Source organism: Hemicordylus capensis, chromosome 2 (genome assembly GCF_027244095.1).
Source record: "Hemicordylus capensis ecotype Gifberg chromosome 2, rHemCap1.1.pri, whole genome shotgun sequence".
NCBI classification, from domain to species: Eukaryota; Metazoa; Chordata; class Lepidosauria; order Squamata; family Cordylidae; genus Hemicordylus; species Hemicordylus capensis.
Window position 1 is genome coordinate 234680292 of NC_069658.1, and position 22047 is coordinate 234702338.

Sequence of the window (22047 nt, forward strand, 5' to 3'; positions counted from 1 at the left end):
TCCTAGCAGCCTAAGCTGAACACTGCTGACATGCAGTACAGCATGGAAGAAATAAAGTCTTCCCTGGTGGGAGGTGCAGTTTTTGCAAGGACTGCTATAATGGTCCAAACAAAAAAACAAAACAAAAAAGAGCTACTGCAATGGTCCAGCACCCAAATCTCTGGAAAGCAACAGGTTGTGCATCTGTTCAAAGTCATTTTTCCTCTACTTGATCCTGGTTCAGAATCTGACAGGGACAGAATCCTTCTCTTTCTCTAATACGAAGGAGTGGGTGCCATCTTTCATTTTTGTCATTAGATGAACCTTTGTATTTAGATCAGCCCTCAACAAAATAATGTAGCATTTTGGAAGAAAGATACAACCCAGTAACCCAGCACTGGAGGCCAAGATAGAAAAGATCTGCACAGCTACCATGCATTTCCCCTTTGTGCTCAGGTAGGTTGGGACAAAGGAGAACCAAACACTGCAAAAGACCAACATGCTGAAGGTGATCAACTTGGCTTCATTGAATGCTCCAGGCAGCTTCCTAGCTAGGAAAGCCACCGTGAAACAGATGGCAGCCAGGAAGCCCATGTAGCCAAGAGCAGTGTAAAACATGGTGACAGACCCTTCATTACACTGCAGGATAATGTGCCCAGGCTGAGAGTGCATATCAGAATCTGGGAAGGGTGGAGAGTTCCCCAGCCAGATGGTGCAAATGCCAAGCTGAATACTGGAACAGCAAAATACTATGAAGTTGGCCAAGCTCTTCCTCAGCCATCTCCTCATCCTGTTCCCTGGCTTTGAGGCCATGAATGCCACCACCACAGTGATGGTTTTGGCCAACAGAGAAGAGACAGCAACAGAGAAGATGATGAAGAAGGAAGTTTGTTGGAGAAGGCAGGTCACCTTCCTGGGATGTCCAATGAATAGAAAAGAGGACAAAAAGGAAAGCAGGAGGGAGACAAGGAGAATGAAGGAGAGGTCTCGGTTGTTAGCTTTGACTACTGGAGTTGCTAGGTATTTAATGAAGACTCCTAACACAAAAGCTGTGGTGAGAGACAAGTATAAGGCAAAGGAAGTTAGGATGATCCCCAATGATTCTTTATAGGACAAGAAGGTTATAACTTTGGGGACACATTGATGTTGGCCTCTGTTTGGATGCTGATTTTCTGGACATTTGTTGCAATGGTCTGCATCTGAAAAGAAAAAAGAGTCATTAGACTATTTAAAGTTTGCTTTGTATCTATAATATGGAAGTAGACACAGTGGAAAGAAAGAATTTGTCTGGGAGGGCATGCATGACAATTCGTATGGGGAACATGCAATCATGGTACCCTTGTCAAATAGCAATATGGGATTTCGCCTTTCCAGGTGAGGGAGGGCATGCTGGTTATATCAAAATTCTTACTCCTTCCAGTCCATCTTTCATCCAAAGTAGCCCCAATAATGATAATAGAACAGCTAAAGAGTGCTTGGCTGGACACTCTGATTATGCTTTTGGCTTAACATGGGGAAGCAGCTTGACTATGGGGGGAGCAGTCTATGACAGTATCAATTTGTGAAAAGTTTTGGTCTGGAAATGATGAGGAAGCATAGATGTAATATAAATATTTATGGGGGAAGGGAAGGGGTACAGGAAAGTGAAAATTGGTTAGACAAGGCAATAAAATCTGAATGGATGTACTTGACTAAAATCTCACTAAGAGTTGTTTAGCTTTAAGTCCAAATTGCAAACAAATCAGCTTAAGGCTTGCTGCAGAAAGGGTTTGAATGCAGGAATAGAGAAAAGAAAAGAAAAGTGGGGGGGTGTGTGTGAGAAAATTCAGAGGGTTAGGTTTACCTATCCCTGTCCGGTGGTACATTTGGTGCACTTGTAGATGGGCACACGGGCAAATCTCCTAACAGGAAGAAGGCAGGAAAGCAGGGGAAAGAATGGCCCAGTGGCATATAGCTACCACTCGCAGGCTTGAGAACCAGTATGGTGAAGGTCCAGGTAGACTCCTCTGCAGATTGTCTCCTGGCCATATGTCTGGGCCAGGGCTACATGCAGTCAGAATCAGGTCCTGGGGCAATAGATAAGTCACATTCCCTCCCTGGAGGGGCAGAAACTCATGTTGAACAATGAAATTCATGGTTACATGAATGGATCAACTGTGGATGTGATCCTAAGGAACAAAAGGCTGGAATGGCTTGGGAAAATGTGTGTGTAGATCTCAATGGTTGAACTCAAAAGATTATTTTGAAGCAGGATTTCTCCAGGTGCAGAGATAGGTTTTAATGAGTTCATTCCTTCTAGGCATTGCCAGCTCATTTAATTGTGGATGGTGGCGTGGGGAGTCTCCATACTTATCTCGAGTTACTGCGGAGAGGATTAGTGAAGATATTTCTCTTGCAAAAGGGAATTTGTTACTTCCCTCGGACAGTTTCTTTAATTTGACATCCAATTAGCTTGCTTCCTTCTCTTTGATGGAGGTAAAGAGATGTTTTTTGGGATGATTCCCTCCAGTCTTTATTATTGTGACTTCAGGGTACATTGCCCCATGCTTTGCTTGTGTTAAGTGACCAGTTGCAAGGTTTGCCAAATATGAGCATGTGGAGTTCATGATCCCATGAACTCAGGTATCCAAAATGGAAGCTGTCAGCTCACAGTTCCAGGCATATGGTGGGGTGCATTTGCTACCCCAATTGCAGCCATGCAGGGGGCAACTCTGGATGCGCATGCTGGAGTGATTCACAGAGAGCTGGTCTGAATCAACCGGAGCTACTTCTAAAGGTCCAGAGGGAACCAAAGTAGGGTGGTAAGTAGGGCCTACCTGGACGGACATACCCAGAAGCTCCACATCCTGGCTATTAGGCTGTGGAATGTGGCAGGTTCTATTCTGTGCCTGCCCTGTACTGTTTAAGGTATACATAAAAGCACTGGAAGAAGTCTTCAGCAGTTATAGTATACTAGCTTAACCCACACAGAGCATCTGCGGGCTAGTACTTGATTGCTCCCCTCACCCCCTGCCACAGCCCCCCTCACTTCAGAGATCTCTCCACTCTCACCTGAGCCACACATCCACTCCTGCTCCTCCATCCAGTTGCTTCCATCCCCTGCACCCCTCTTGGTCATTCCTCCAACCCTTTACTCCATCGCCCTCACCTCTCTTGTTTGCAGCTGTAGCATTGCTGGTCCCTATTGGCCAGTGCTGCAGCCCCCATCCCCAGAGACCACCCCACTCTCTCCTGAACCCCATTCCTGCTCATTCCCACAGGAGCAGGAGCAGCAGTAGTAGTTGACCGGGCCCTTCCTCGCTGCCACCACCGCCATGGCCACTTGTTCCCCTCAGGCCGATAGGTCCAGGTCCGTCCCTTGGCTGTCTGTCTGTCTGTCTGGCTCCCTTCCTCCCTCCACCAATGCCCTTTGTAGCCCCAAACAGCAGCAGTGGTTGACTGGGCCCTTCCTTGCTGCCAATAGGCACCACCATGGCCCCTCATTCCCCGCAGGCCATTGACAGGCTTGGGCCCGTCCCTCACCCTTCCTTTCTTCTTTCTTCCCCTCTTTTCTTTTTCTCTCTTTCTCTCTCCTCCACTTGCTCTTACCCTCTGTCTTTCTTCCACTCCCTTCTTCTCTCCCTCTCTCCCTCTCTGCCTTCCTGAGTTAACAGATTTTGTTCATCTTGTTTCCTCATCTAAGTCACACAACGGCAGCCTCCTTCTTCTGAAGGGGCTCTTTTCCCCCTCACGGCCCCTCTCTTCCAGACCCCTGACCACTATCCTTTTATAGAGAGAGAGAGATTCCTCTCCTCTACAATCAAGAAAGTCTTCAAACCAGTAACACTTGCATTCCAACTGTCCTTAACAATCACAGGCTCCTCCTCCTATCTGCATATGGAATCTCCACTGCCCTATCACCATGCTGTGCATGCACACTGGCAATCTGTGTGATCCTGGTTTTGGGCACACTCCGAATAGTAAATGGTGTCATTGGTGTACTGACAACCAGCTTCATCTATCATTTAAATCTGCTGGTTCCAGGGAGGCAGTTGATGTCCTGCACTGGTGTCTCGGGGTTGTTCTGAGTTGGGTGGGGGCTGAAATTTGAAACAAGCTGAAATTTGAGCCAGATGAGCTGGAAGTGCTTTAAGTCAGTAAAACCATTAATCTGAGCAGTGAGAGAAATCTGATTTTAGAAGTGGTCATAATCCCCACAAAAATCAAATTTCATTGCTCGGGGGTCCTCCTTAAACCTGATGCTGTCCCTGGAAGTCCAGGTAGTGGCATTGCCCAGAATTGCCTTTTACCAGTGAGTGAGTTAATTTTATTTTCCAAAATTGACATATTCCTCTAGAGACACCCACCTTCCTGAATGGAGATTGTCCCTTCGGCACATGGCAAGCATTCATAGCAGCAAATTTGTTTTCCTTCCTGAATCATCTTCATATAACCAGGGCGACAGCTTTCTGTGCACCTAGCAGGAGGTACAGTCTAACAACAGAGACAAAGAGCAAAAATGAAGAATTGTAAGGGTCACTTCTTGTTAGGATATGCAACAGCTGCAGCGTAACTTACTGTTTATAGTTTGCATGTAATCTGCTAAGCAGCCAGAGGGGGCACTGTAGTTTCCTCTGTGCTGGTTGGGCTAGCTAGGAGTTTCTATTCTCCTTCTTGTTCTTTTTGTTCCTGTTCCTGTGTGTGAGTCAGCAAGTTCTGTACTGATCTCTAAGCATTTGTCTCAGAAGTAAAGTTGTCTTAAACTTTGCACTGGTGTTTGTTCTGAAAACCATGCAGAAAGCTCACATTCTGCATTACTTCTGTGTATGGTCATGTCTTCAAAGCCCTGAAAGGCTTTGAAGACATGGCCATACTTCCATTCCGATGACAAAAATGGATTCTGATGGTTCTACTACTGCTCTGAAAATACCACCTACCTCATATAAGGTTGTTTGCTGATTAAGATCAGAGAGTGAGGGCATCTCGCAAATTCCATCTTTTTCTTAAAAAAAAAAAATTAATACCAGAATATGTATAGTAAAAGCTCTTTAAAATAAGTCATCATGTCCTCCAACTATATTCTATATTACATAAGATGAAAAATATCAGATCAATATTATAATTCACAAATCAACATGCTTTCAGTTTGAGAGAAGAGCTAAGGTTCTTACTATTTTCATTCATGCTCTAAAATGTCTAGAAAAATTGCATGTTCAGGTACTCAACTTCCATGTCATGTAACCTTTAAAGACTTCGTACAATCTTTTATATTATGCTGACTTTAGAAATGAGGCTCCATGTATCCCCAGTTTGCCTTGGTCTTTCAAAGGGTGCCTCCAGACAGAAATCAACATGTGCAGCTTCCCCAATCACTCCCTAGAGATGCCCCCATTAATTTCTGCCTGATGCAGAGTGCTTCTCCAAAATGCCACATAAATCTCATAAATCATGGCATAAATGCCACATAAATCTCCAGGCAGAAATTCAAGAGGTCCCCCCATTTTATCCTCCAAATTTTAAACCAATGAAGCCCTAGACTGTGGGTGTTAATACCTTAAATCCAAAGGAGTGTAGTGCTGATGCTAAAGGGAAGGGATGATTTACTTCGATCTCCTCTTCCGTCTCCAGCGCACTGTGCCTCCTCCTAAAAAGATGCCCCTGCTGGTTGCTCAACACTCAGTGCTGGATGTAAGCACAGCCACAGCTCAGGGACTCACATTATGAGGGACCTCTGAATACCAAAAAGGGACTACATTTCAAGTTTTACATCATTGGTTTAAAAAAGAGGAGTTTAAAGACTCTCACAGACATCATTGTTCTGATAAGGTGGCTACACAGAGACGGGCCTTCTTGGTTGCTGCCCCGAGATTGTGGAATGCGCTCCCTACTAAGATACGATCCTCCCCATTTCTGGCAATTTTTAAAAAACATCTGAAAACCCATCTTTTTAACCAAGCTTTCTCATCCTTTTAAAATGTGTTGGTTTTAATTTTGTGATTGATTTTAAATTGTTGAATTGTTTTAACTTTTTATATGTGTTTTATTTGTTTTATGTTAACCGCCCAGAGACGAAAGTTTGGGCGGTATATAACTGTGATAAACAAACAAACAAACAAACAAACAAACAAAGACAAAATATACTTATATGGCTATACAATTATTTATTTATTTATTTATGTACTAGTATTTTTAAGCCCGTTATAATAACGGGTGCTAGCTTTTTTTTCTCTTCCTTTAATAGTTCTTCCTTTCTATTGGCCTTTTAAATTTATTTATTTATTTATTTATTTATTTATTTATTTATTCCTCCTTTTCTATTTTTTGTTTTTCTCCCAGACATTTTCAAGACATACATCCCATATGCCACCTACTGGCTTTTACAGCGGTTTTCTATTTCCCCTCTTGTGTGTGTGTGTGTGTGTGTGTGTGTGTGTTTGTGTGTGTGTGTGTGTGTGTGTGTGTGATACTATCCATCCAGCCTTATTTTTAAAAGCCAGCTGCTAAATCCCTTATGCGCTTAATGCTGTGAAAAAAGATTTAGCATTTTAGGTGCAAGCGTTATTTTGCATGCTGTAGCATTACTTAGCATACATTTGTGAAGCAAATGAACAAAGGCTACCACATTAGAAACCAATGAATCAGAAGCCACTTGTTAATTAGCAAAGGTAACCCCTTCAGGCATACAACTGGTAAGCGCTTGCAAAATGGGACAAAACTACTATTCCTGGCATGCATTTTGAGGCTTGGAGGAGACAGCCTCAAGTGGGCAACCTCCCAGCATGCACTGGGCTCCTCCAGTTTCCTGAGAGCGCCCTAACAGGTAAAGGAGGTCAACAAATCTGCCATTTTCGGCGTGCGGTGCACGATGGGAATGCAAGTAGTGCTATTGGCCGGTGCCTGCCCTGCTTTTCGGCGAGCTAGGCGGGCACGAAGTGATAGCAGCGGCCGAGGCGGCCCGGTGGAGCAGGAGGCACCTTGCGGGTGAGTCCTTGTTGGAAGCGCCCAGTTTTCTCGGGGTCTGCGAGCCCCTCTGGCCGAGGCGAGCTCCCTGCGACCGGTCTGAGTGCCGCCCCCGCCACCCATAGTGCCGCCCGGTCCCACCGACTGTCCCTTCCTTGCGGCCGGTCCAGACTCTTTGCCGCCGCCTCTACTCTCCTAGCGGCTGGTCCGGACCCTTTGCCGCTGCCCCTGCTCTTTTTGGCGGGCGGGCCAGAGCCTGCGCCGCCTCTCCAATCTCTGCGGCTGGCCTGGAGCCGCCGCCGCCTCTGCCTCCCTGCGGCCGCCGCAGCCGCTTCTGCCTTCCCCGTGGCCGCCTTTGTCGTCTCCGCGGCTGGGCAAGCAACTGCCGCCTTTGCCCTCCCCGTGGCCGCCTTTGTCAACTCCGCGGCCGGCAAAGCAACCAACATGGCTGCCTGGTGCCTGTGTTCGTTTTTGCCGCAGCCGACCTGCGCATGCGCTCCGCGCATGCGCAGAACAGGCCAGGGAGGCACGAACACACGCCTTGGTGTCCGTCCACGGACGGACACCAAGGCGTTTATTAGAGAGGATTACATTTATATCCCGCTTGTCCTCCAAGGAGTTCAGAGTGGTGTACTACATAGTTAAGTTTCTCCTCACAACAACCCTGTGAAGTAGGTTGGGCTGAGAGAGAAGTGACTGGCTCAGAGTCACCCAGTAAGTATCATGGCTGAATGAGGATTTGAACTCAGGTCTCCCCGATCCTAGTCCGGCACTCTTAACGACTAAACCACGTTATAAATCTGGGCAGCAGGGGCATAGCTAGGCGAGAGGGGGCCTGTGTTATATTGAAATTATTTTAGTCCAGGTCTCAGTTTAGACCAATGCCCATCATCACAGTTAGAAGCAACATCCACCTCTTCAGATAAACTTGCTGCATGGTGCATGGGTGTGTGTGGTGAATTATTAGCTTGGACAGGCTTTCTGACCCATATTGTGATTGTTAGGACTCTGTGCTGGCTCATGCCTCAGTGACAGAGGGGGACAGATTAGTGTGAGTCAGAGGGCTAGAGGGGCCAAGACATTGGTCACCCCTTCTCTACTGCTCTGATACTATCCCTTTGATATGTAGATTGCTACTATCAGGGACACTTCCTGCCTGCCTGCCTGCCTGCCTCTTCTTCTTCCCTTTCTTCTCCCTTGCAACACACACGCTCCTCTTTCCCTGCACCATGTGTGCAGAGATGTAGAAACCATCCCTCTGCATCCGGCTAGATAGATAGATTAAAGATCCCGTCTCTCCACTTTCCTATCTAGAATGGAGTTCTCCAATAAAGACTCCTTATATTGATTTGAAACTATGAACTGGCTCCAAGTTTCTTTTACTCTCAGCATACACGCATGCCTAGGCAGACTCCACTGTGTTGTGCCTCTGTGCACTCTGCTGTAATAGAAGGGTATCTCTTACCAGAGAGACTTCCCAGCAGTGATGCAGTCGGGTCTTTTAGGTTTGACATAGCTTAGGGCCGCTGCATGTCATAATCATGTACTTTTGTACACCGCCCAGAGTCTTCGGAGTGGGCGGTATATTAAATGTTACTAATTAATTAATTAATTGATTGATTGATTAATTAAATAATCTGGCCTTGACGACACTCAAGGAGATATTTTTGAAAAGCACAGTGTGCTTCAGAGGGAAGGGGAGATCAGTGAAAAGCGCGCACACACACATGCACACCCATAGTGCCAGAGCTGCATTAGTCTGGATGTCAGCCAGTATGTATAGTTATGTGCCGCTTTGGTGTTTTTCCTGCTGGCAAAGGACTGTTTATTATGTTATATATTCATGCTGTCATCTGGTGAAATTTATTTTGTTAATTGATTTTATGCGGTTTGTGACATTTCTTTTTGAATTTTTGCTTTTGTAAGCTGCTCTGAGGTTTCTTTTGGTTAATAAAAAGAAAGTGGACTATAAATTATTAAATCAATCAATAAATGGTGTGGGCCTTAACTCAGAGAATATAGACACTGCAATGTTAAGTCAGCCAACAAGGCCCCACTGAATCTACCATCCTACATCGAGGCCAAGCTAGCAGAGCCTTTTTGAGATTGATCTCAGAACTAATTTCTTTCCAGAGGAAGTCCAGCCAGATTTTTCTTGTTATATTTTTGAGGTCAGGAAAATAAATTCTTTTTTTATGTCGGCCTTTTGTAGCCATTTGTGCTACTGGGTGGTTGATCATGTTGTTGGGTTTAGTGGATTTGGTTTTTCTTACCAATTGTTTTATGATATTCTAGGATTCCTTCATTATACTCTCTCATGTTTTTATATTGTAAACTGCCGTGCTATGGAGAATTGACTAGTTAATAATCAATGATATGTTTGTCTAATCTAGGGGTTTAGGGAGTTAAGAATGGCAGCTGTTGCCAGGTTTGATTGACAGGAGGAGTTCTACAGATGTCAGAATTCATGTTTTAGATTCAGTTGGAAGTTTTTTGCATTTATATTTTTTATAAGTTTTCTAGATACCAATGTGACTTCCAGTTCATCTTTCAACATAGTTATACTGTGACATCTATATTTGCTTTCATATAAATATTTTCTTCATATTTTAACATAATAATCCTTTAGTTTCATTACTCAAACAAATTCCCCAACTGGTATTTTTACATTTCAAGCCCCATTGATAAATCCCAATTTACATTGTTTTTCCTGTACCACAACGAGGGTTTCCAGTCTTCTAGAAAACTTCCTAAATGGTCATCTCTTACTAATACAGTAAATTTAGACATTTCTGTTTTCTTTCGGGATTTCTTCATTGATTATGCCCAACAGAAAGGGTTCAAGTCTCTTGTGACATACATTTGAGAATCTTTTTAAATTCATCATAAGTCATATCCTAAGGCCTCTTTACTTCTCTGCAGGACTGCCACATGTGATAAAAGGACCCCTCGCTTTTGTTACATCTCCAACGCTTATTAGATACATTTTTGTAAATTAAAGCTAATTTCTTAGGTATTAAATGCCATACATCAATTTTATCAAATAGATTCAGTTGGAAGTTAACTGCCAAGGAAGTGGCAGAGAGGGGCTTAGAATGAAGAATAAAAAATTGTGTGCCTTGAACTGTGTTTGTTTTGGCTTTTTTTTTTTTTAAGGACCATCTTTTGTTTTGTTTTGCTTTGTGAATACATCTGTTTCCTTTTTAAAATATCTGGACTTTCTCTAATGGAGAGAAAGCATTCCCCTGCTATCAAGGGCAATAGTTGTTATAGGAGAGCCCCTGGTGGCGCAGTGGTAAAACTGCCGCCCTGTAACCAGAAGGTTACAAGTTCGATCCTGACCAGGGGCTCAAGGTTGACTCAGCCTTCCATCCTTCCGAGGTCAGTAAAATGAGTACCCAGAATGTTGGGGGCAATATGCTAAATCATTGTAAACCGCTTAGAGAGCTCCGGCTATAAAGCGGTATATAAATGTAAGTGCTATTGCTATTGCTATAGGAGAGGACTATTGAGGATAAACAGTGACAGCAGAATAATCAAATTAACATTCAATGAAAGGTGATATACTTAAATAAAATGAGGACTTGGCCTCTGTGATTTGGAAGCTGTGAGAAGTCCTTGGTATAAATAGGCCTTCTTCCTAAACAATGGATGGGTACCTTCAGCTGTCTGCACTTTGGGCTTTAGCTTTACAAGCTGTCAGCTCATGTCAGGGGACCCTGCGCTTAAGGACATCTCTTCTGGGACTGGATTTTGTCTTGACAACTACTAGTGTTGCCTGCGTATATCTGTACATTTCCCAGCATGCTTCAAGCTATGTGTGGTCTTCCAGCATTCATACTCCTTGTATTCTTAGCCTGTAAGTTAACTGGGCAGGAATCATACCATTTTTACGATCTCTATATAGCACTCATCACATTATAAGAGCTCAACGGATGTCATTGGCAATCAAAAGAAAAACATCATTTCGCCTACCCTGTCATATGGCCCGGACCACATGATGGCTTCTGGATTAATGGTGAGCTTTACGTCAGAGGATGCCTCTCCTGTGATACTTCCAACTGTAACTCTGCCTTGAGACTGGTTGGGAAAGAGCACCCAGTTCACAATATCAAAGTCATCTGCCAACTCCCTATTCTCATCCAAACACAGTCTGTCCAAGGAAGCATTATAAAACCTTCTCAGAAAAGCGTGAAGCTAGAATGACAGAGGAAACACCAGCATTTAGACAGAAACCATTTTGGATCTGAGTCAGCCCTGCTCACTTTCGGCTCTAAATTACTCATGACTTGAGGGTGGGGGCACATCTTAGGCAGGTTTTGTTCTAAGCTCCCCCCCCCGCCACCAAAACTACACAAGAAGCTGGTTCCTTCCCCCATGCCCAATGTGTGAGCACTTCCCATACTTGATATAATATTTTAGGGGGTCACAGTAATAAAAAGTTTGATAACCCCTGCTTTAGACAATTGAGGCCTGTGTCCTGAACTGTAGCTGCTGTGTAGTTGGGATAAAACAGAAGAGTAAGGCCACATTCTCATGTAACATGGAACCGCAGGCGAATGGTTCCACCGATGTGACATCCAAATGCGTGGAAATGGGAGGTTTTTTGCAGCAACAAAACTGAGGATTCAGATTTGGAACTCCAATCTAAACCCTCAGGTTTTAGAGAGTTTCATTGATGCAACCTGAGGTTGGGCACAACCTGTGGTATGTCTGAATGCGGAACCGCAGGCTGTGTCCCCCTGGAACCAGAGATGAGGGAGCTCCTCCCTCAGATGAGGGAGCTCCTCCCTCATCTCCAGTGTGAGTGGCTGTGTGGGCTGTCCTTCAGGAAGGAAGCCCATACAGCCAGATCCCCCTCTCGTCTGCAGTCTTGCTGACTGCAGAAAGGAAGCACACTGTTATGTCCGAATTCAGATGAGAGGGACAGAACCAGTGTTCCCTCTAAGGTGCATGTGCATGCACATGTGCACCAACTTCCTGGCCAGTACGCAGATGTTTCTGGTGGGCGCACAGTCTGTGCTAAGCCCGCCACTGCCACCCAAGTGCCTGACACCCCTGCACCCTGTCTCCACTCATCCCTGGCTGGGAAGCACTTACACGCTTTCCCCCTCTCCTTGGCTGGGTCACTGCCACGCCTCCTCGTCCCCACTGCCAGCTGGGTCTCCTCTTCCAGTTCTGGGTGCAAACGAAGTAGATGGAGGAGGATGGGAGGCAGCGGCTCCCCCAACAGCTGCTGCAGATGGAGCAGCCAGAGGAGGATGGGAGGGAGGAGGATGGGAGAAGGAGGAGGTGGTGGCAGCTCTCCCACAGCAGCTCACCCCGCCCTCGGTGGCTCCCCAGACAGAGACCAGAGAGACCAGAGCTGGAGGCAGGGGGGAGGAGAATGGGAGGTGGCAGTGGCTCCCCCCCAGCAGCTGCAGATGGAGCTGCCAGAGGAAGATGGGAGGAGGAGGAAGAGGCAGCTCCCCCCAGCGGCTCCCCAGACAGTGCCCTAAGAGCCAAGAGCTCGGGGGGGGGGCAGGAGGCGGCAGGGGGGGGAAACCACGGCAGGGAAAAAGGTTTTTAGAAATTGCACACTGCACTTTGCATTGTGCAATCTTATACCATAAAATGCTTGGGCGTGCGCCCGTGCTGCCCATGTCTTTTTGGGCCGTTCTGAGCATGCGCGGAGCACATGCTCAGAACGGCCCAGAAAGACACAGCCACCCGGACACGGACGGCCATCTTCTTTTAAATATTGTGAAGAACGACTACAAGGCCTAAAATGCCCCATTAAAATGCCCCCGCGGCTGTCGCCGCCAACCGTCCGCCCCCCTCTCCAAGCTTTAAACCCCCACCTGCACGTTTAAGGACCCAAACAGCCCTTGAAAATGCCCCCGAATGCCCACGCGGCTATCGCCGCCAACCGCCCGCCCGCCCTCCCAGCTGCCGAAACCTGCTTACCAACACAACTCTCCTCCCCAGGAGCACGTCCTAAAATCGCTTGCATGACCAACGTAGAGAAGGAGAGAGGAGCTCGCGTGCAGAGCACCTCCCTCCTTAAAGCCTCTTCCCGTACTGCCGCTTTGGCCGAAAAGGACGCCTATTGCGTCCTTTTTGGCCAAAGCGGCAGTGCAGGAAGAGGCTTTAAGGAGTGAACGCGAGCTCCTCTCTCCTTCTCTACGTTGGTCATGCAAGCGATTTTAGGACGTGCTCCCGGGGAGGAGAGGTCTCGGCAGCTGGGAGGACTGGCGGTAGTTTGGCAGCGGGAGCCCCGGGGGAATGCTCATGGGCCGTTTGGGCCCTAAAACGAGGGGGTGTGGGGTTTTGCTTGGAGGGGGGGTGGCCGGTTGGCGGCGGCAGCCGCGGGGGCATTTTAATGGGGCATTTTAGCCCTTTTAGTCGTTCTTGACAATATTTAAAAGGAAATGGCCGTCCGTGTCAGGGGGTGGTGGAAAGGAGGACTTGGGAGGGCGGGCTGCCATAACACACAGTTGCACAAGCACAAACAAAAGTACACAGTAAGCCCAGCTCATGGAGCGGAGTGCAGCCGCCATTTCGTCACCCTTTCCCCAGCCAACCAATCACATATTGCGAAATTTCCCCCCCCCCCTTCCAACTAAGGGCAGGAAAACAGCCTGCAGAAATAATGGCCGCACGCAGCAGCCGAGTTCACTAACGGTCTCCACTTCACCGTTAGAGGAGATTATTCCGAGAGCAAAACAGGACGCTTATTTCTGGCACTTCATTGCCAAAATTAACTCATAACATCCAGGAGTGGCTTTCTAATAGTGATTTACAACCAAATACTGCCAGGAGTCTAAACTCCCTGAAGGGAGTCAGCACACCAACCAGCAGGGAAGCCCTCAGAACCAGAGAAAGTGCTTCTCCACTCACAGTGGAGCAAACTTTGATCTTTTATTTAGCAAGCTTAACAGAGCACAGCACGTTGATGATTACTGTCACCACACTGTCAAAATTTACTAACGAGAACCATGATATCAGGCTGCAGTCACAACTCCCTGAGGGGAGACAGCACACCAGCCGACAGGGTAGCCCTCACAAGCAGAGAGAGTTCCTTTCCACTCACAGTTCCTTTTCCACTCACAGTGGTGCATAAATAAATACTATGAGGGCAGGGGGGGAGAAATACAGAAAATTACTTAAACCAAAAAATAAATAAATTCATGAATATGTTAGAACAAAGCAAGGGAGAAGAAATAGCAAAAAACAAAAAAGGGGGGGGGAATACAGGAAAACAGTAAAGAGAGTAAGAGACAGAGAGATAAAGAAACAGACAGAAAGATTAAACCAAAAAAAGAGGAAAAATAAAGGGAGGGTAAAAGCTAGCGCCCGTTATTATAACGGGCTTAAACATACTAGTAGTCAATAAAGTGTGTGTGTGTGTGTGTGTGTGAGAGAGAGAGAGAGAGAGAGAGAGAGAGAGAGAGAGAGCGAGAGGTGCAAACTGATTTGATGTTGCCGCCCAGGACAAAACTCTTTCCACTCACTGGTTATAAAAATTTGAAGGAAAACTGGACAGAACCATGGGTCCATTAGACCCACGTTTCCACGTTACATACAAATGCAGCCTAAGAGTAGGAGGAAGACAAAAGGCCTAGACAAAGGGATGGAAATGGAGTTGGCCCCTCTTGTATCTTGAGCTCTTTACTTAAAGACTTGAAGAGTTGAGAAGGAAGAAGTTAGTTCAAGGGCTGCTGTTGAGGACAATTGTAGCTGCTGGAGTCGGTAGTAGGTTGCTAGGGAAGCCCAGCTTTCCGGAAGCCACTTTGTCCTTGAAAAGGTTTTACTTATGGCTAGCCACCTAATGGTGCAGTGGGGAAATGACTTGACTAGCAAGCCAGAGGTTGCCAGTGCGAATCCCCACTGGTATGTTTCCCAGTCTATGGGAAACACCTATGCCAGGCAGTAGCGATATAGGAAGATGCCAAAAGGCATCATCTCATACTGCACGGGAGATGGCAATGGTAAACCCCTCCTGTAGTCTACCAAAGACAACCACATAGCTCTGTGGGCGCCAGGAGTCAACACTGACCCAACAGCACACTTTACTTTACCAGGACAAGGCAAGCACAAGGCCTGTGCTGTGTGGTATAAAGATACATATTTAGTTAGTCTGCTGTATCCCTTGAATTTCATTCCTGTCTAAAACAATCCTCTTGGTCAACTAATGGTTGTACTAGTTTGTATCAGAATGAATAAGCAATCCAAGACTGCTGTTGCAAAACCTTCTGCAATCCTGATTTGTACCACCCAACAATGCGCCACCTTTAGCAGCTTTGCTAGCTGCTATACCTCATGCACCACCTACTGGCACACCATTCACAGCTAAGCTGTTTATATACAGAATCCAATGAGCAGAGATGGGCAGTATCTAAAATATCTTTTATTAATTATGTATTTATTTGATTTCTATACCCCCCTTCCAAATAAGGCTCTGGGCAGTTTACATAGAGAAATAATAAATAAATAATATAAGATGGACCCCTGTCCCCAAAGGGCTCATAATCTAAAAAGAAACATTAAGATAGACACCAGCAACAGTCACTGGAGGTACTGCGCTGGGGGTGGATAGGGCCAGTTATTCTCCCACTGCTAAATAAAGAGAATCGCCACATTAAAAGGTGCCTTTTTGCCAGGTTAGCAGAGCCAAGTGGTTGTCTTTGGTAGAATACAGGCGGGCTTTACCATTGCCATCTCCCGTGCAGTATGAGATGATGCCTTTCAGCATCTTCCTATATCGCTGCTGCCTGGTATAGGTGTTTCCCATAGTCTGGGAAATATGTATTTAAAATACTTTTGTATTTTGAATCTAAAATACTTTCCAGAAAAGTACTTTGTATTTTGTATCTAGAATACATTTGCTCAGGTATTTTGTATTTTTAAAATACATTGCCGAAACTAAAATACATCTCAGCCAATCATTGCTTTACTTTCTTGCTTCAGGAGCTTTTTATTGCAAGCAGGCAGCCCATTGACTTCCAAGCATCCTTGTGTGTGTCCCTCCCTCTCTGCCCCCTAAACTTTGAATAGTTTTACTCTGCTGCTGACTGGTCAGCCAGGCAAGTTTGAAAATCAAAATGGGGAGAGACAGAGACAGAGACAGAGACAGAGACAGAGACTGTCCCTGTGAGTTAAATGGGAAATGAGGGATGAGGGTGGCATGGGAGTCCATGGTTGAGGCAAGAGGGAGCAGCTCCCCCCTCCTCTGAATTTTGGATGCAAGAGAACTCCCTACCTCACAGCTCGCTCACTTTAAATTTCCTCTGTCCCTCCACTTGCAGTGCTGCAAGTGGACCTGACCTGACCTGAAGAGACTGAGGTTCTTCTGTTCCATCCTCTGCATAACTTTGCAAGTTGTCCTAGGCTTAGCCAGGTTGTTTTGCATAATAGTTTACAAATATCACCCGCTCTGTGTCCCCTATTGTTTACTGTGGCTGATTAATGGTAGCATTAATTTCCATTTCTTTCCTCTCTCTGAAACAAATCACCAGGATACTCTCTATCTGAAGTTTACCTTTGGAGAGCTTTGTGTTCAAATTGCTGGAGGGCATGAAGAGTACTTAGCTGGCTGTCCAGGTTACCTGGCTGTGGTGGGAGCAGGACACATTGAGTTGATTTTCACAATCGCCAAGAGTGGGTGAGGAGGGTGTGTGTGTGTGTGGAAGGGGAGGCTGCTTTCAACTCCAAACTCTATCTTCAGCATGCCTCCTGCATGCTCTGATGAGCAGCACTCCATGGGGGAGCGTGGAGTGATATGTGGCTGGAACTCATTGTTCTGGCCACCACATATCCCATAATGCACTGTGCGCAGTGCATTGGGGGATTCCCCCATCTCTGTGTATCCTTGGGACGCACCCCGAGAACACACCTGACACCTGGTCAGCTGACATATGGACACACCCATCAGCTAACAGATGCGTTTAGTAAGGCGTCAGGCTGCACAGGAGTGCCAGGATCTGTGAGGATCCTGCCCTATTTTCCCTCACAACACCCTGTAAAGTTGGTCACAGTGTGTGTGTGTGTGTGTGTGTGTGAGAGAGAGAGAGAGAGAGAGAGAGACAGAGACAGAGACAGAGACAGAGAGACAGACTACCTCACAGGAGCATTTGACTCCATGTATATTATCTCAAGTTTATTTCTCCCCATTTTATCCTCACAACAATCCTAAGAAGTACGCTTGGCTGAGAAATAGTGAGTGATCAAGATCACACAGGGATCTGACTGAATGAGGCCTCTAACCTGCGTCTCCCAGTCCTCATCCAACAATCTAATCACTACACCACATTGTCTTAAAGGGCAATTAGAATTTTCTTTATTTTCTGATTTGTAGGAGCATATACAAATAAATCCTTTTGATTTGTATATAAACTAGAAGCTTTCTTACTGAGTAACAGCTTGGGTTTAGGGGAATCCTTTTGAGTAACCCCTGTAAAACTCAGTGGGTCTACTCTAAAATTTCAGTGCGTCTACTCTAAGCAGGATTAACAGACGCCCCTGGGAGTTGGTGAGAATGGAGAAACAAAGCAAACACAGCAAAAAGAAACAGGGTAATTATGTTGCTTTGGAATTATTGATCTGACTGAGTTTTTAAAAAGCTGGAAATACTCCAGTTTTTGCAGGACAAATCCAAGCACATTAGAATGTTGGATTGGTATCCCATTGTCCGATGGCTATTTTTAAAGATATAATACAAGCCTAACAGTAAGTGGTCCTGTAGAATAAGGGTGTGCACGGAACCGCCACACTGCGGTCCGGCACTGGGGTGGGGGGTCGCTTTAAGAGCGGCGGGAGGGTTTACTTACCCCTCCCACCGCTTTCCGATGTGGCGCCATAATGTGTAGTGTAATTGGGGCGGCAGGATATCTCCCTGCTGCCCCTTCCCCGCTGCTCCTCTGCAAAGCGCTGCAAAGCTCCCAGTAATGCTTTGCGCACGCACGCACGCGCACGTCAGTGACCACGACGTGCGCGTGTGCGCGCAAAGCATTACTGGGAGCTTTGCAGCGCTTTGCAGAGGAGCAGCAGGGAAGGGGCGGCAGGGAGATATCCTGCCACCCCAATTACACTACACATTATGGCGCCACATCGGAAAGCGGCGGGAAGGGTAAGTAAACCCTCCCGCCGCTCTTAAAGTGACCCCCCACCGCCGGACCGGACCACCCAGCTCCGGACCGGTCCGGACCGGTCTGGAGGCCTTTTCAATGGCCTCCGGACTGGTCCGGGCCCACCCCTACTGTAGAACAGTTATTTTCCTTTGCTGGGATGATTCACAGTCCCAGAAGGCACAACTTGAATGATTAAATTTTTGAAAAACTTGTATTGCTTAAAGGAAATGGAAACAAGTTTGGATAAGTAACAAACACCTCAAAATTGTATCCTTTTTTAAGGCATTGCACAAGCCACCTAATGGTGCAGTGGGGAAATAACTTATCTAGCAAGCAAGAGGTTGCCGGTTTGATTCCCTCTGGTATGTTTCCCAGACTATGGGAAACACCTATATCGGGCCACAGCGATATAGGGAGATCCTGAAAGGCATCATCTCATACTGCACGGGAGATGGCAATAGTAAACCCCTTATGTATTCTACCAAAGAAAATCACATGGCTCTTTGGTTGGAGGAGTCAACACCGACTCAACAGTGCAGCTTTACTGTGCTGTACTTAATATGTATCTTAAGATACTAATTTGTATTTTATATCTAAAATACATTTGCTCAGGTATTTTGTATCTAAAATACTTTTTAGAAGTATTTTGCCCATCTCTTTATTATGAGTTAATAAAGGTGTTTTAACTAGTCAAGTAGTTGGTCCCAAGAATATACAATTGATATAAAGTTACAAAGATCAAAAGGAAACTATAATCATCTTAATTTTTTATTTTTTCTCATATATTTCTAGTACTCTGTTCCTTATTAAATTCCCATATTCCCTATTGCACAAAAACCTAGTTCCCGCTACATAAACTGTGTCCAGCTGCACATTAGAATAAACCCTGATCTTGGGTAGAGTCATCTATTAATGTATAATATATTTTATCTTAGACCTTCTGGTAAAAAAAAAAAAAAAAACACCTCCTAGGAAAAGCACCGTTCCAAGGGGGTGGTGCACCCTAGCAGAGTCAGCTGGTCTCTGAAGCAAGAGCCAAGCAAGAAGGAATAAAGGGGAAACAGGAATTCATGAGAGCCCCTCTGTCTGATGAAATTCCCACAAACATGGTGACCTTCCTTCAGCAAAGGAGCCTTTTAATGGCTTCCAATACACAAAGGCTGCACCAGTGATGAGAAGACCCTAAAGTCTCCTAAGAGGGATGGGTCTCCCTCTAGACCAGGGTTTCTTAACCTTGGGCCCCCAGAGGTTAGACTACAACTCCCAGAATCCCCAGAAATGGCCTTTGTGGCTAGGGATTCTGGGAGTTGTAGCCCAACATCTGGGGGCACAAGGTTAAGAAACCCTGCTCTAGACAACTGGGACCAAGTACTGGATGTGGAGAGTCTTACGACTCTCCACTGGTGCAAAATGGGAGATCTCTAACAGGAATCTTGAAAATTTAATTTGCTTTGAAAATGTCCAAAAATGGATCCTCACTATTATATTTGAAATCCTCCCAGACTCTGGATCCAAGAAACAGATTTCAGAGTTGAGACTATAGACTAGAGTTTTCAGTGGGGCTGCCTCAGAGGGACAAGGCATACCTGCCATGGCTGCAGTCTCTGACGTTCCAATCTGTTTCCAGCCCGCATCACAGTCTGCTTGGAGCTAGATGAATATGCAGCTTTTAAGGCATGTGTCACAACTTGGACAGTATTGTAAACACTGTAGCTGTCTTGAGACAAGACTCTTTCAAGCTCCTCTTGGGGGAGCATCTCCAGATTCTCTTTCTCTCTGCATCTTGTCCAGCCTTTCACGGATAATACTTGCTTTGTAGTGAAACAATGAAATGCTTTCTCCCCAAATTGATAACCAATGGAGGAATATGGCTTAAAGTACTCATATCTTGTCCTTTTGTTGATCTTCCTTATAAAGGACAAAGAACCTTGGAAGTGCTGGAAATTTTGGTAGCTATATTCCAAGTTCAGATTGATGTCCTGCAAGGCTGTTGTGATCCAGACTTTCCCTACAATAGTTCTTAGGTTATTTTTAAGTATTTTTGATATTATGATAATTGGATCAAGTGGGTGGTCAGAGTCCCAATAGTACACAAATAGATTGACTCGTCTCCACATAACAGATCTATCCATGGTGAAGGCGTTTGGATAGGCAACTTGTAGTAGTGATATTCTTTCTGAGAAGGCAACACAAATTCCATTCCTGGTCATCATAGGTGTCAAAGTGCACATGAACTTTTCTCCATTGTCATTGTCTGGAGCAAAGAGACCGATCCATGTCCATCTGAAATACAACAGCAGTTTCACAATCCCTGTGTACTGGGTTTCTTCTTTTGGGACCATTCGGAAGACAAAAGGGAACTGATTTTTATCTTCAAAAACGTTAGTAGCGAATCCATAACTGAGCTAGGAAGGAAAGAAAGAAAATGTGTGGGTACAATGAATAGTGCCACAGCCATCCTCTTCCCCTTCTTCTCATTTCCAGAAAAGGCCACTACTGCTTGGCTGGTTGATTGGTTGTGCCGTCGAGCTGGTTATGCTGTCGACTCCTGGTGACCACAGAGCCATGTGATTTTCTTGGTAGAATACAGGAGTGGTTTACCATTGCCTGCTCCTGTGCAGTACGAGATGATGCCTTTCAGCACCTTCCTATATCGCTGCTGCCCGATATAGGAGTTTCCCATATTCTGGGAAAGACACCAGTGGGGATTCGAAACAACAGCCTCCTGCTCTCTAAGCAGATTGCTTTCCTGCTGTGCCATTAAGTGGCTTCCTACTGCTTATTGGTTCTAAAAAAAGGATGGGAGGGAGGAAGCATGTCTCCACAGGGCAGGATGCCTCTGAGTATCAATTGCAGGGGAGTAACAGCAGGAGAGAGGGCATGCCCTCAACTCCTGCCTGTGGGCTTCCAGTGGCATCCGGTAGGCCACTGTGTGAAACAGGATGCTGGACTAGTTTGGCCTTGTGCCTGATCCAGCAGGGTTGTTCTTATGTTTTTATGTTCTCATCTCACTTTCACTCTCCTAAAAAAGGGAGTGTTTATTATCTCCAAAACCTGGTTGACTGGAAGTGATAGTAGTTCAAAAGAACCTTATCACTACAGCAAAGGCAAGAAACCTCTTCCAAATCCCTGACATCCCTGGCCTCACTTTTGGTGATTCTTTAGCCCCTTCTGGCTTCCCTAGAAAGATTGCAAAATTTCTTTCCTCTGCCCCCTGTCTGCTCCCTGTCATACCTGTGGGATTTTGTAAATGCCTGACATGGTTGAAATTTCAATGGAAATGACAGAATCAGCCCCTTCAAGAACAGCCAACAAGTTATTTTGTCGTCCACAGCTGTAGTTCGGAGCATCGCTTCCCCCACTAGAGAGCAGGTCTAGTATGGCATCTGTAGTAATTTGGCCATCAAAATAGGTCTGATAGATGTTGTAGCCCAGGGTGATGTTGGGCAAGAGCTTGGAGCCCTGGTTGATCTCCTGAATGGCAAACAAGAAGGACAAGATGTGCCAATTCCTTGTGCCTGACTCCCTGGAACAAAACAAAAGTGCCACATTGTTATCCTCTATTCAGTAAGAACAAAATGTCACCTTCTTTCTTCTATACATTTAAGGACTATTCCAAGCCATATAGAACTTTTGATTTTATTGCTTAGAACTACAACAGCCAAGGACCACATAATCATTACAAAGGAACATAGCAAGCTGCCTTATTCCAAGTCAGACCAGAAGTCCATCTAGTTCAGTATTGTCCACACTGACTGCCAGTGGTCTCTCCAAGCTTGCAGGCAGGAGTCTCTCTCAGACCTATCTTGGAGGTGCCAGGGAAGGAACTTGGAAACTTTTGCATGGAAGCATGCAGGTGCTCTTCCCAGAGCGGCTCCATCCCCTGAGGGGAAGATCTTGCAGTGCTCAGATATGTAGACTCCCATTCATATGAAAACCAGAATGGACCCTGCTTAGCAAAGGGGACAATTCATTCTTGCTACCACTAGACCAGCTCTCCTCCTCATTGGTATGAATTGCA

The 22047-nt window shown here is 45.7% G+C and overlaps 1 protein-coding gene across 1 annotated transcript; it reads right to left on the reverse strand.

Moving 5' to 3' along the window:
* Nucleotides 1–219: 219 nt before the first annotated feature.
* LOC128343853 (vomeronasal type-2 receptor 26-like) lies at nucleotides 220–21356 on the reverse strand. Its single transcript, XM_053293286.1, has 6 exons — nucleotides 21261–21356; nucleotides 19613–20431; nucleotides 10894–10998; nucleotides 4896–4960; nucleotides 4326–4452; nucleotides 220–1178 (listed from the first exon to the last, which is right to left on the reverse strand). The coding sequence occupies exons 4-6, from the start codon at nucleotides 4938–4940 to the stop codon at nucleotides 220–222; spliced, it is 1131 nt and encodes a 376-aa protein (XP_053149261.1). The 5' UTR covers nucleotides 4941–4960; nucleotides 10894–10998; nucleotides 19613–20431; nucleotides 21261–21356.
* Nucleotides 21357–22047: the final 691 nt, after the last annotated feature.